A 15,236-nucleotide genomic window follows, 5' to 3' on the forward strand; every position below is an offset into this window, starting at 1 on the left:
GAACATAGTGTCTACCTGTGACCTTGCTAGTAGAGCAGTACTTAATGGTATTAAAGCATATGGATTGTGTTCAAAGCAGTCTCTGCAAATAGTCTTGGAAATGTTTTTATCTTCCAAGGAACAGTAAATATTCAAATGCCCTCCCCAGTACTGATATTGAGAATTCAATTCATTTTTTGTATAGGTTTACAATTTGACTTGACTTTAAGATCCAATATCTATTTGCAAGAATGAACCTTCAAGCTTTAGTTATCTTTTCAGGCCCATCTCCTCTATGATTTGTTACTGCCAGCTAATCTAGCCAACGCTGACAAAGGAGAGATTAAACTTGGTAATTAAATGTGGTAATATCTGCCAGCACAGATCTACAATCTTCATTTTCCACCTTCATTTTTAAGCAGGGATTCTAATAAAGCCAAAAGGAGCCTCAGGGTGTCAGTAGACTCTAGTTCTGCACTCAGCATCCAGATTCCTACTTAGACTCTTCCTTTCTGCTCACAGGCTTGGACCTGGTTGTTAGAGCAGAGGTCCCACTGTCAAAGTTTGAGGCTTTCATCAAAGCCATTAAATTTCCGTGAAATTTAGCCACCGGCATTCTCCAGTAGGATCGTTGTACTGCAGCCTGGGGACTCTTTCTGACATAATAGCCCTAACACAGTGACAACATCCAGGTTTGCAGCCAGAATTAATACTCTTTAAACAATCACATACTGCTCTAATGCTTGTTAATCATAGTGCAGAAGCTCTTTCATTCTAGTATCTACCTTTATAGGTCTGCTGGGTCCATGTCGCTGTTAGAAGGGATTGCATTCCTAATAAGCCTGGACTGGGAGGGAGGGCTAAAGAGGGCATACATACTATCTCTCCACCTCTAATTCCAAAGACTACATGGTCTGACCACAACACCCCCCCGCACTCAGAGAATTCAGTCTCCCCCAAGAGCATGAGCTACCCCCTCTCTCACAATCCCTCTACAGGGCCGGTGATATTTTTCCTCAAGCTACTTCCTACCGTGCTTCTACCATAGGCCCCTGCTACAAGGATAGTCCTCAGTTTCTCTCTAGCAGAGAGAAACCTTCTGCCTTTAGCAACTTTTAACCTCCAATTCTTAAGGACTAGTCAAGCATAGAAGAAAAGAGGAATTTTTTCTCTCCCTTAACCTTGTAACATACCCTATCAAAAGCTTCATTTCCTCCTATAGCTACATATATCTTCAGAAAGAAGTTCTAAAACATGGTGGTTCTGAACTGATGATGGTTTCTGCTCACTCTGTTAATGCTTGGTCGAAGTGCGAGACAGCAAAGAAGAAACCGATAGAGTTTTTAACTGATTTCGTTCCACGTGTTACTACAGAGCTGATCTACTGAAATGGAAGCAGAGATGAGAAGTACCACGTCTAGTTGCCACAGAATGGATGCCAGGTTCCAGAAACACTGCTGTACTGACAATATTCACATTTTTATTGATATTATTCTATTTTTACTGACAGAAATTCAAACAATTCGCCCTACTTAATTTAAAATGTACTTATACAATTCAAATTGTTTTTGTTGATTACCACATGAGCGTTCACAAAGTGAATGTCAAAAAGAATGAAAAACATAAGATCAGGCCCATATATCCAAAAATTAAAACTCCACAGGTTATATGAAATGTTATATATTTTATTTGAAAAAAAGTGTCCATTTGTAGTGAATTGTGAAATAGACAATGGTAGAGTAAAAATCTGATTATGAAGCACATTGACTGTGAAAATTGAATACAAAACAGACCATAGTTCTTGCATGTCAGTATCTACCTTACTTGTACAAAAATCAGGCCCTGAGAGTATACACAACCTTACATATGTGTTGAAATAAGTCAGTGTTATCTTGCCTCATAAGGAACATAGAAAGAAGAGCTGATTCTGGAAAATTAACCTCAGGTGAAGAAAAGGTATTTTTTCAAAATATAATGATGGAAATGGCAGGTATATGGCTTTTTAAAAGAAAATTTGCTGAAATTTCTTGGCAATTCAGATATGCAGAGAGCAGAAAAAACACATTCAAAAGTCAGCATTAGACTCCTTTTTATAATTTTTCCACTGGCTCTGAGATTGCATAAGAGACAGTTGAATAAAAGCTGACAAACACTAAGCTTCATCCGTTTTCTGAAAACCCTGTTCTTCTTAGGACCTTCTTACTCAAGTGGGAACACTACAAATGCTGACATTTCATAATAAAAATGAGTAACTGTATTATGGAAATATCTAATAAAGTTTTAAGACTGAACTGTTCAAGTGAAAATGAAAGGTATTTATGATGCAGTGATACATTATCCCACGTAATTACAAGAAGAGATATATTTCTATTTTCATAGGTTAATGGAAATATGGATTATAGGTTCTCCGAATTTTCATTGAAACTGATTTAATTTTGACTGGTTTATTGTTCATTGTCCATGTATCCCAGTGAATCCCAGTTGCAAGAAATCTACCTGTGTAGCGATGAACACCGTTAAGATTTGCAAGGCCACACTGGTTGAACCACCATCCAGTGTTATCACTGAAGTTGCTGCAGCTCTTTACAGGCTGTTCTTTAATAGTGCACATTGGCCTGCATCCATCATTATCAACATCAAATGTGCTGAAAGGCATTGAATTCTGGTTATCTTCTTTTCTATATCCTCTAAATGCATCACCTAAGTACAACAGATAAAACAGAAGGATAAAAGAGTTATTTATGGAGAAACATAACATTTCTTACTTGTTGCATACCTCACAAACTTCTCCTCTGAATTTATTAGAAAAATAGATTTCTTCAAAAGCTGTTCAGGAGCACCAAATAATGAGCTGGCAATGTGTTAAAGACATAGGAAAGAAAAAATATAAAATACTGAGAAGTATGGAAGAAGTTGAAATTCAATGAAACATCTTTATATTGTTGTTGCTTTTAGTGACACGCACACCAGCTATGAAGGTAAAGGCTTCTGTCCTCAAAGACAGTGGAAAAAAAGATAAAAGAAATGAAAAGGGTTGTTAACTTCAGATTTTCCAGTGATGTGCCCAAAGCCCCAGAGTGAGTCATGAGATAAAATGGAATTGTTAAAACACAAAGGTCAGTGATTACTGGTTCTGTTGTCTTACTAAAGAAATAATGGTTCTTACAAATACAGGTAGAGTAAAGCACCAGCACATTCAGAGAATAACTATTACGTTGGTAATAAGGTACATTCTTGCATATTAGTAAACATGCAAAAAAAAAATTAGAAAAAAGCAGTAAGACATGGTTACTTAACCATGTCTTGTGTTAACACTTAACACAAATCTTTGCACATTTGGTATAGTTATGATATTAAGGGATGTCTGGAATTGTAAATTAATTTGTGTCTATATATTAGCCAGTAACTGTTATACACTGTAGGCCTCATTTTCTCCAGCCGATTTCTTTTTCTGTCCTTTGTATGCCACTGTCTGGGCACTTCTGAACTAAACAAAGCAACAACATCAGGAAGACTTCCACTAACATCAGCAAATTTGGGATGAGATAATGGACATCTGAAGAATTGGACCACTAGATAGATATACACAAACACACCCAAAATCCCTTATGTATTATATATATATTCTGTGGACTTGAATCCATTAAAGTTCCTTTATTTTCTTTATTCATTTTCTTTATTAAAGGAGTGTTTATTCAATTATTTCATTAAAGACCTTGAAGCAATAGAATAAAATTATTTCTTACTATGTAAAGATTGATGTTGGCATAACCAATCACTACATCATTAACCATTTATCTGCATGTGTTCATTATACACCAGAGAAAAACAGATTAGAAAGAAACATTTGTAAAGTTATCTTAATTAAGTATTACTCTTTTGAATGCATTTTTTCACGTTAAAAAAGGGAGCAGCTATCTTTAAATACTTTAAAGTTCTTACCAGCATTTCCTGAATAACGCCCCAAATGGATCTTAAAAGAACATGCTTCATCCTCTATCCAAAATCCATCATATGATGCATAGGCATGCTTGTCATTTTCTGATTCCAAATCCACATAAAGACTGAAACTAGTGGCTTTTTGATTTACTATGTGAAAAATCTTCCTCAGTCCAAGCCAAAATTCCCCTAAAACAGAAATATAATATAGAGTCAATAAACTTCTAGAAATGGAAAGTGTAAAAGAAAAGAATGGACTCTTCTAGTTTTTCTACTTTCCTTCCTGAACCAAGTGTAATAAAAGTTGTATGATAGGCTTATATTCCTTTGAAAGACTAATGAAGGTACAGAGTGATCTTCCTACTTCATTGAGAAATCCATGGAAAGAATTCCCATGTGCGCACCATCTTTTTTCTCTGTGACATTTTTAGAAAATTGTCCACATGATAACTTTCAAGCGTTCATCTTCAATATACCTTAGAAGACCACAAAAACTGGATGTGCTAAAGATCCACTTGATTAAACAGAATTCAGTAGCATTCCTAAGGGCAATACTGAGAAATGATAAATGTTAGCATTCTATGAAATGCAACAAAACTCAAACCCTCTTCTTGAGATTTGCTGCCTCTGTAAATCACACTTTTTCTTCCATGAAATGTTGCCCCATATGAGCTGTGCTTTTTTGTATAGTTGAGAAGTTGTGTGCTTCCATTGCAATCCCAGATAAACTCTTGAAACAGCAACTGGGTTTAGACTTGCTGGATGAAAGGTGGCAGTAAAAAAGTAATAGCAGAGTTGTGTTGGTATTAGCTACTGAAGTATTTCCATTCTGTTTCTAACTTCACATGCCCTGTGGTGAAATATTACTGATTTTTCTCTGCTTTAATGAAATATTTTGCAAATGTGATTAAAACCAACTAAGGCTTTTTTTTTTTAAATCTGAAAGAAGGGGAAATACAATTTGTACATTATTTCAGGAAGAAAATATCACAAGATTTTAAACACCTCGTGAGACTGAGGATGGGCAATGGCTAAAGACTCTAGTAGGGTGATAGTCATTATTGAGAAGATCACACAATAGATTTAATGAAAAAAACCTCTTAAGTATAAATAAGACTTTTAAGAAACAAGAACTTTACTCTCTATACTACTACAAATCCCACACAATTTAGTGGAATGTAGCTCACATAAAGACAGCAGAAACGTTGGGTCCAAAGCGCTTTAGAGTATTTAAAATTAATACCAGAAAGGTCACCAAATCCATCTAGATATTCAGACCATGTTCTCTGAAATGGAATGATTCCATCAGTTCTTTTCTGAACCACAGTCCATCCACCTCCTTGAAATTCCATGTCACACAAAACCTAAAGTAGACATAGATATGATTAAGCATTCTTGAAGCAACTGTTATGAAGAAAACATTTTAATTAAATAAAGGTGGACTATTCAGAGTTTTGCTAAGCAACATACTTTTCAAATATCTTAATAAAAAGCATAAAAACCGAAGCTGCAGTATTTTCTTACACGTTCTTGTTGGACTGCTTGATTTGGATATTTCCTCAACCAGTAGAAACTGTCGTGTGCAAATGTCTGCTCGTATCAGATATAATAAATAAGCTTTGATGTTACTGTGTATTAATAATAGCATTAATTGAAAGCAAGATGCAATGTCATGTATTAATCATGCAAAGGATTACAGATACAGGCACTAACACTGAATATACCTTTATTTCAGCAAAGCAAAATAGACACAACTTCTTATGTGTTCTCCCTCACCATCATACCTTTCTTCCCCAGAAATACTGTGTTTGTGATGCCTGGGAAATGTAGAGCCCTTAATAAAGGTGAGGAAATGGAAAAAGTGATAGCAATAATCCAGTGTATAATAATTTACGCTGGAGCAGCAAAAAACTCTACATAAGCACGGGCCCCAATCCAGGGAAGTCCCAATGTGAACTTTTAACAGCCTGCAACTGAGCAGTCCCACTGAATACAGAAGATCAACTCTCAAATTTATGAGTCTTTATGAGTCTTCACTAAAATTTGTGCCCAACAGCATGTCAAATGGCAGTGGTCCAGCTGCCCTCTGCTCTGCTATGGAATATCACATTATGTGGCACATTTTCTCCTCAGCCCATTTAACTTTAGACACATAATTGAGTTCCCTAAGTTAGGAAACTTATTGCCCTTGTCTCCCCTGTAATCCCCCTTATCTAGAGAAATGTGCATTCATTGCATGGCTCTGGGAAACCAAGATCTAAATCACCCTCTACAGATGTTAGTCACCTCCACTGTCTACAGGAAGGGCCCCTAGACCCTTAGCTGCTCTCTAGGGATTTCAGCTAAGTGCCTAAAGTTAAGTGGAATGTATCTAGGTCACTCTGGGTATTTTTCAAGTATGTCCCCAGTGGCAGAGCTCGACCAGTTCTAACAGGAATTAGATAGTCTGGGCATCCTAATGTGGAAAGCTGCATATTGCATATTTAGACGCTGCACCACCTAAGCTGTTCAAAGTAGTTCTAGGGGATACTATGCTTAATTAGTGTTTAAAAACAGAGGCTCATTTCTCAGTGTCTCCCAATGTGACTAGTATCAGGAGAATTAACCTGGAAAATGCTTATAGCTATGGAGCCATTAAGCTACTTGTGATAACAAAAGTCAGCTCAGAATATAACGTTGGCTATCAGTAAATCATAACAGTAAGCAGATGCACAAGTGATGGAGTAAAGTAGGAATTTTTTGTTCATGCTACAGAGAATGTACACAATGAAACACGTTTCAGAAAAGAGAGATTTGCAATCTTAGCCAGTTGCTAAAAGTAGAGTCTAGGTGGACGACAGTTTAACCCTCAAAAAAATTGTGGCAGTTTGAGCTTTATTTGTTGCACTCCCATTGCCTGTACCAGCCAGATATTTTTCATGAAACCAAAGACTTGTTCCTTGGCAGGAACACATTGACATCACATTCAGAACCTCTGTGACTTAACAACATCTTCTCTATGAATGACGAGAAAGCAACAGGACAGAGCTGCAATGTGATCTAATACAACCTGGGGAATCCTGGATCTTCAGGTAAGTCAATGCCATTGGATGCTTTGAGCAATCCTTGCAACACAAATACTGAATGAATCATAGTAAGGGTCACGTGCATGAAAGAAAATTGTGGGCTTTATTCCCTGGAGAATCACATGCTTATTTCAGTCACCCAAGGAGGGTGGAACTGGAGTAAAAAGAAATACAGAAGATGCCAAAATGAATATTTAGATGCAAATAGCTAAAACTCATTAAAAATAATCCCATTGCCTCATCCACTGTCTTGAGAAGATGATTGCGTGCTTGGCTACTCCTCTTACTATGAGTCAGAAATACAAAGAGGAGCCCACTTGGTCACCATATCAATCTTCAGTCCAATATAAATCAGTGGGAGTGTTGATAATTCTCAGAAGGAGCAGATTTGGTTCTATATGAAAGGTCATCAGCCAATTAGATATGGCACCAAAACATACACCAGCTAAGTAAAAATATGAGATAGATACACAAAAAACAGTCATCGCTGTGGTTTCTTAATCCCTTATATACTGGAAATGATGCAATTTTCTTTCTTAAAGCCTTATAATAGTTAATCCATTTTACAGCTTGTTCTGTGTCTCATATCGTGCAAGGTATGAGGGGCATGACTGTGCCAGGTACAATTTAAATTAAATGAGCAGGAGGATGCTTCTACTGAATATTTCTTCCCTTTCCATCTTTAGTGTGTATGAGAGGTATATTCCAAACAACTGTTTAGTTTGTCTGACCCACCTTAGAAATATCATTAATCTAAACTTATTTATTGAAAAATGTATCAGAAAGTGATCATGATTCAGTTTTCCAGAAGTGAAATTGGTTTTAATTGTCTCATGTTTGAATGCTCAGACAAAAGCCCATTTGGGACTAATTTTCTGAGATGACGAGAACCTGCCACTGCCACTGAAATTGGATATTCTTAGAGCTCCTGGAATTCAGGTTCCAATTAGCCCGAGTTAAGCATCAAAATCTATACTCACTTTCAAAACCATGAGGTTTTAAACATGAAAACATGAGAACAGGATCAAGTTGTCTAAATAGTTTTCTTCATTTATCTGGTATCTTTATGCAAATGATTCTAAAGACATTTTGGTTTAGTTTCAGTTACACTTAAAGGACAGCTTATTGCTGAAGAGGTCCTCACTGAAATAAATTTTCATGCTGGCTTTGTTTTCTGTTTTTTAGTTTCTTACTATGGTTTTCTGCTTCTTTGTGTTTTTCTTATTTTGCTAGTCTACAGAACTTCCAGAACTCTTGGCTATTAGCCCCTTAAAATGCATTACAATTTCTTGTTTATGTTTTAATGTCTTGATATTTTTGTTCATCTATCATTTCTCTTACACACTTTTTATGCTTCAACACATGGAAGAATTTGCATTAAACAGTTTTCCTTAAAATAACATTCTTTATGGAACACACATATTTTAGATATTTTTCTTTGAAAACTTTTTGGCACTATCTTTTCAGTTCTGTGTAACATCTACCAGACAAGAAATGAGATGCTCATTTCATGAGTGCAGACGTTTCTTCTCATTATTTATTGTTACCTTGTGCTTTTAATCAAATTATTATGATTTTTCTTTTTGTTTCTTGTTCTCCTTAAGGAACCTTTCCACTCATATAACCGATTCTCAGATTCTGGCAGTAACTTTAAAATGTGGAAAAGTGTCAAAAATACTTTTGAAGTGAAAGGAATTGTATCATTTCAGATTTATTTGCCAAAAGCTAAAAGTGAACTGCAAAATCACTTTTCTCACATAGATTCGTCATACCACCTCTCAGGAAAAGTAATTTGGGTGAGGTATGAATATTTCCTTAATGGAATCCCCCTCAATCCAGAAGAAATTCTGAAACAGATGCATTTTGTGCTATGGTTCATCCTGGGGTGAGGCAGACAGCATTTTCTTCATACTATAAATATGGTTGTTCTGTGAACACTTCTACCTGTCTTTGCCTCTCTTTTACCTGGAAGGAACTTGCCGATGAGTTACAGATCTTCTCCCTGAGCTTGCTGCATTGTATAGAGAGAAATACACATTTTTCTATCAGGGGTCTGCAGAACCAAGTTCATTTTTTCTTTTGAGATCCCAGCATACTTCTGAAGCCTTTTCATAACCAGTTTGAATTCTTTTTTTGTAGCATTTTGTAGGGTTCCAATTGGCTAGAGATAAAGGGATTCATCTTTCCTTTGTTACATATAAAGGAAGACTATAAAGTTAGATATTAAATTTTGCTATTTATTAGCTGGCTTAAACTCCACATTTTTTCTCCAAAAACTAATGACCCCAGCATGTACTGCAAAATTAAAGGTTTGCAAGTTATCTGTCTTTCCATTATGCATAAGGACTTCCTGAAGTAGAACAGCCTGAAATCGAAATAAACAGACAAAACAAAGTACACCTTGTGTTTGCACGGATCTGAATGTCCTGAGCCTGAGGAAATTAACCCAAAACTCTATTCTCCTAGATGAGCACTATAACGCCGAGCAATTACAGAAAATGCAGGTGGTGATAGGAAGCATGACTGCTGCAGTTCATGCTGAATTTCATCCTTTTTTTGTCTTAAGAATGTATATCCTGCAAACTGGATATGAAAACTAAAAGTTTAGATGCCTCTCTGCCTCAAGACTGAGTTATAATGATGCTCAGACAAGAGCTAAGCACCTACTCCTCAGACCAATGTACATCTGCACCTACATTTAGATGCCTATACAGTATCATGTCCAAGCTAAAGGCATCAGCAGAGTCACCTCTCAAGAGAAGGCAACGCTATACAGTCATCCAGCAGAATAATTCAAAAGCCAAAGGTCCCATTTTAGGAGCCAAATGGATCAGTCACTTGGCTCCTCAGTTTTCCATTTCTAAAACAGAAAAGAACAGCACTTCTCAATCAAGAGGGGTGCTGGAAAATACCTTAGGTTTTCCTCTTTGGCACATTTTTCACTGTATATGAAAACTGATGATGGGATCTTATGACAGATTAAGTTTCTTTGTAGAAAATGAGAAACTCATCAAAATTATTGTAATGGCAGACACATTTGGATGATTTAATACATTTCTTATTTATCTGTTGAGAAATTGTCAAGGAAAACACTTTAAATCTATTAAATATATTGTAAGTGCATATTCTCAAGCAAATTGTGACTATCGTGAGAGATAAATTTATTACCTCAAAAGGATAATTTGATCCTTCTGGATGGATAATGTACAGACCAGTTGGAGTTTTTGAAACTGAACCAACGGTATCTTTAATATCGGTGCAATCCAACCCTAGAGAACAAAGTATTTGATGAAGTTCATTAGCAAAATATGTTAAAAAAACCAAATACAGCTTAAGCACAGAAATATTACTTTTCTTGGTAACGTATGAATGATTTCAAATTGCATTTTCTTGTCATGCAAACTTTAAAGTCATGTTTTGTCATGAATTTACCTTATAAATGAAAATTCTCTGAACCCCATTAAGCTCAGAAAGAAATGTAAATTATATTGCATAGAGAAAGTTCTTTCTAATCTTAACGGATATGATACAGAAATTAAAGATTACGTATCTGGATCATTTTACAGATTTTATTTGGGTAACACTGGTACTGAGAAAAAGACATATTATCTGGGGAAGGATGTCTTTTTCCTGCAGATATTTGTAGTTATACTTGTAAAAGCCTTTACATCATAATGTATACATAAAAACCCCTTTGCTTCTAAGTGTTAAGCCAGGTCTATGTTAAACATACTCAAACAAGCAGTTTCTACGGCCAGTAGGACTGCTTAGAAGTAATGTTTCCTTTAGTTGGGATGGACACTACACACAAGATTAACTGTCCAGTGTACAAGAGACTTCCATCCCATTTAAAGAAGAATATTGCAAATGCAGAGCACACTTTATTTCATTGCAAAAGAACGTGCCATTTACCAACATCAGATCACTTACAAACTGATGATCATACTTGGTATTTTGCGTAAAAATCAACAAGATGCTAAACAGGATGCCCAGAATTATCAGTTGCAAGTGATTTAAAGCAGTCTGTATGATGACGTTCTTAAACAGTTCACAAATTTTCCAGAGTTTATATGTTATTAACACAGAATAAATACTGTAAATGTTATAATTGCTTACCTTTGCTTTAATTAGTTCTTTGTCAAGATACAAAGATAAAAAGGCAAGAGGTCAAGACTAAATGCAAAAAGTACTTGCCATGAGATTGAACTGCTCTGTAAGGAAGTAGATCCAAATGCTTTCTCAAAACTTCTGCATTCAAAAGAAGAAGTCTGTTCATGAGTTCATTTACCTGCAAATTCAAATAAAAGATCTTTAATTAGGTTGCAATGAGGAATTTTACATTCTAAAGATGTTCTTTTTGACTCCTAGTAAATATAATCTGAAGTTCATTTTTGTGATGTGTTAGTGATTCATACCTTCATTAGGTTAATTGGCCTGATTTTTTTACTTTTTTCATCCAAAATCATTTTTTAGGCACAATTGCAGTTAATTAAAAAAAAGTCCTTCATTTGATTAAGGCATTTTATCTGAGTGATGCACAATGTTTGTAAACTACTATCAGAGTTAACGATAATATAACACGTCATCTGCACAAATACAACAGGACTGGAGATAGCAATCAATGTGGAGGAATGGTCCTCCACTTACCCTACTGCCATGTATGCCACTAAGCTATGGACTAGGTGGTGCTTATCACTCCTCGTAGAAATGGAACTCACACCCTACCAGAGGTACAAGGAATGGTGATAGAGACTCTAATTCTACTGTTTTAATGGCAATATAAATGCTTAATTTTCCTCAGTTAGACCATACCTGTAGTGATAAATAATAAATAAAAATCTTTATGATAAAGAAAAAAGTACCTGATTAGAAAGGTAATCCAAAGAAGATTGTTGATCATCCATCATGTTTCTTACCAGTTTTTTTGTACTTCTTGCATATTCAACAAGAGAGTTCTGCAAATTTCCTTTAAAAGAAATATGTTCATCCACTTTGTTATCATAAATCGAGAAATATTATTGACTGAATGACAACACACTTATTTATGATATCTAAGTGAATATTGCAGGTGTTTAATCTTAGGGTACTTAAAAGTGAAAGCAAAGTAGTACAGAGACCACAGATTAAAGCCAAAGATGCTAAAAACCTCAGCCTAACTCGTTGCAGTGAAGACATCTCAAGAATTGATGGCTCTTCTTAAGATTTGAAGAAGAATTTCATCTTATCCTTGGGCAACTTGGATGACCAGTTAATGGATATCACAGAAATACAAATGCAAATGATAAAAGACAGATATATAAGGTTTCCTGTCATCCTGCATTTACTCATTCACTCTGCTACTCCTGTTTTTTGCCCTGATGCTTAAAAAAAAAAAAAAAAAAAGTAAACCTGTCAGGTAATTATAATACATATTAAAAAAATCATATGGGAAAGACAAGAATTTTGACAATTTTTTTCTGAGGCTGATTACATCATTTGCTGTGTAGTTTGTCAAGGCAGTGAATAGAGAATGTCCTGCATAAGTATCTATAAAAGGCAAGCTGAAGTATAGATTTCCTCCCACTTTAATGAACTAACTAACTAATTAACTCCCACTTAACTCCTCCGTACCTAATTATGATGTTTAAATGGGGGACAGACACCCAACTCGTCCTCTCTAATGGAGAGAGCTACCAACATTCAGGGTAACACAGATCTAGGGGGGCTGAGCTGCTGCCTGGATTTGCCTGTCTTCACCAGTGATTATAGAGACTAGCATGATTGTACTTTAAATTTGTCACACCAGCTGCATCCCAAAAACACGGCACCCCAAATTTTTTCAACAATACTCAGCCTGGGCAGCAGAGGCAAAGGCTGTCACATGTGCTCAAGAAGATTAAAAAATAAATTAGCACAGCATAGCGTAGCATAGCAGAGGATTGCATAGCATGGCATTGCATAGCTTGTCGCTGAGAGTATTCTTTATGAATACATACTGCACATGTAATGTTTTTCCCCTCGTAAAATTTTAGCTTGAACATCACATGGTACAAGGCATTGTTCTTTTTGTTTTGAAATATCTGCAGATTTAATTTTCTCTTCTGCCTTGAGTGGTTCCTCCACAGCTGCAACATTCCTTGTGCCCTGTTGTACCAAAGAATGGAGGGGGAAATAAATTGATCATAAGGCATATATAAAATAGCTCAGTGTGCCAAAATGAAGTAGATTACTCTGTGGGTCTTCCTTCAAAACCTATTTTTTTAAAGCTTTATCAAGTGGTAATTGACAGAGCTGAGACCAAGGCCTGTTAGGTGTCTTCTGCTTAGCCAGACCTCACAAGAGAAAAAGGGTGTCAGAGGTAAAGAATAACCTCTATAAATTTAAAAAATACCATCAACATTTCTGGTAAAGTATTCTACCTGTAAGCACCGTGAACCAGAGGCAAGAACTTGCAAATCTTGCATTTAGGAAGCTCACATTTTAGGAATCACCACACCCAACAGACATCTCAAATGCTTACAAAGTTATTTTCACTGGAAAGGAGCAGGCTTTTGGATTTACCACATATTAGCAAAACACTTTCACTCTTGAAAGTCCCTAAATTAATTACTTAGACTCTGATCATGGAAATACTTGCACAAGTTATTAATCTATGCACACAAGCAGTCCCAAGCAGATTTGCAGACAAATTCAGCATTAAAAAATTATTTTAAATGCTCTTATAGAGGAAAGAATAAAGGGACACTATTCACAGGCACACAATTATGTGAAATAGTGACAATAAAAGCATTGGTAAAAGTAGTTACACCTATTAATGCTCTTTTAAAATAATATTTTCATATTTAGTATTTTTTCTTCCATGGTGCCATGTGACATAAAATAAGGGAATGCCTCTGACTCATCACTTAAAGAAATGCTAAAAGTAATTCCTGAAATATGTGTCATTGTCAAAAGACTAAGAAACATATTTTCATTTGAGTCTTTGTTTGTTGATTCCATAATCTCAGCAAAGCATAGTATGTTCATATACTCTATTTTCAAATGTAAATAAGATCCTTAGAAACATAAATATTTTAATGAAAAAGAAAACTTATTTAGACTTGAATATATCTTCGACATAATTGTTCTCCTTTCCTGCTTCAGGTTTCTCTTTCTGGTATTGGCACTACACTGGCAAAGCACTGAACAGTTTTTTTCCCTGATTTTTGCTTTTAAAAAGTGAAAGTAAAAATTACATAAAACTGTTAACACGAGATTTTACCAAAAAAAAGGCTTCTGAATTATTAATGTAATTGTATTTTTGTGTCTGGAGATAAATGCTAGAGAAGTAAAAGAATATGTTTCTTTAATTTTGAAATGAGCACAAAATAAAGGAAGAAAAATTCTATAAGAGTTATAAATAGATCACTTGAAACTATGGTTTGTTCCAGGGCTTTATCACAGCTACTCACCAGATGTTCAATTAAATACTGTCAAGCAAATATTTTTAATCAATATTTATTTTTAACAAAAGCCAACATGAAACAGGCAATTAAATCTGACCTCAGCAATTCAAGCAAAAACCGTGACTCTGCCAAAAACAATAGTTACTCTGCATTTACAGTCATGCAGATGAGATTAAAAATATTGCCTAACAACTGAGCTGTGATGAAGGACATTAATACAAAAATGTTCTAATATACTGAATTCCTACAATTTCAATGTAGTTTCTTTCCTCTAACTGAAAATACCTGATTCTTCTGTATTTTTGTGTCTATCCTGAATAAAGCAATCTACATTTTAAAAACATCTGTCACTTTTCTGAGAAATCATCGTTACATTCATTATCTTATCTAAGCAAAGTAATTAAAAATCTTACCTTAGATGAACAAGGCTTGACATTACTTATGACAGTCTCTCCTAAACTGAACAAAAAAATATTAAGACAAATCAGTGGAGTTACCCTAAAGCAGTTCATCTTTTACTCGAAGAAATGCAAATGTTTTGACGGGTTTCAAATTTCCATGGAAAGGATTGTACACTATGAAGTCCTCAGCTAACTATTTGGGAATGTCTACAGCACAAAGAGCAGCCAACACATCACTCCTTTAATGCCTGGATTTAATAAACCACATTTCAATTGCACAGTAGATTTTATATACTACTGCTTGTATCCTGAGAGCAATTACCTCAAACATATATATTTTCATTGGGATAAAACTGTAACAGATTTTCTTAGATGCTATTTTTGAGCATTGGTATATATTTGGTATTAAGTAGTCTGGGCTACTTGAA

General features: G+C 35.3%; 1 protein-coding gene across 1 annotated transcript; it reads right to left on the bottom strand.

Annotated features, from left to right (window-relative positions):
- Positions 1 to 2,359: 2,359 nt before the first annotated feature.
- On the bottom strand, positions 2,360 to 14,919 carry ANGPTL5 (angiopoietin like 5). Its single transcript, XM_050915126.1, has 8 exons — positions 14,821 to 14,919; positions 12,959 to 13,106; positions 11,846 to 11,949; positions 11,178 to 11,271; positions 10,152 to 10,252; positions 5,162 to 5,282; positions 3,922 to 4,107; positions 2,360 to 2,679 (listed from the first exon to the last, which is right to left on the bottom strand). The coding sequence occupies exons 1-8, from the start codon at positions 14,917 to 14,919 to the stop codon at positions 2,360 to 2,362; spliced, it is 1,173 nt and encodes a 390-aa protein (XP_050771083.1).
- Positions 14,920 to 15,236: the final 317 nt, after the last annotated feature.

This window comes from Gymnogyps californianus, chromosome 1, assembly GCF_018139145.2.
Source record: "Gymnogyps californianus isolate 813 chromosome 1, ASM1813914v2, whole genome shotgun sequence".
Lineage (NCBI taxonomy): Eukaryota > Metazoa > Chordata > Aves > Accipitriformes > Cathartidae > Gymnogyps > Gymnogyps californianus.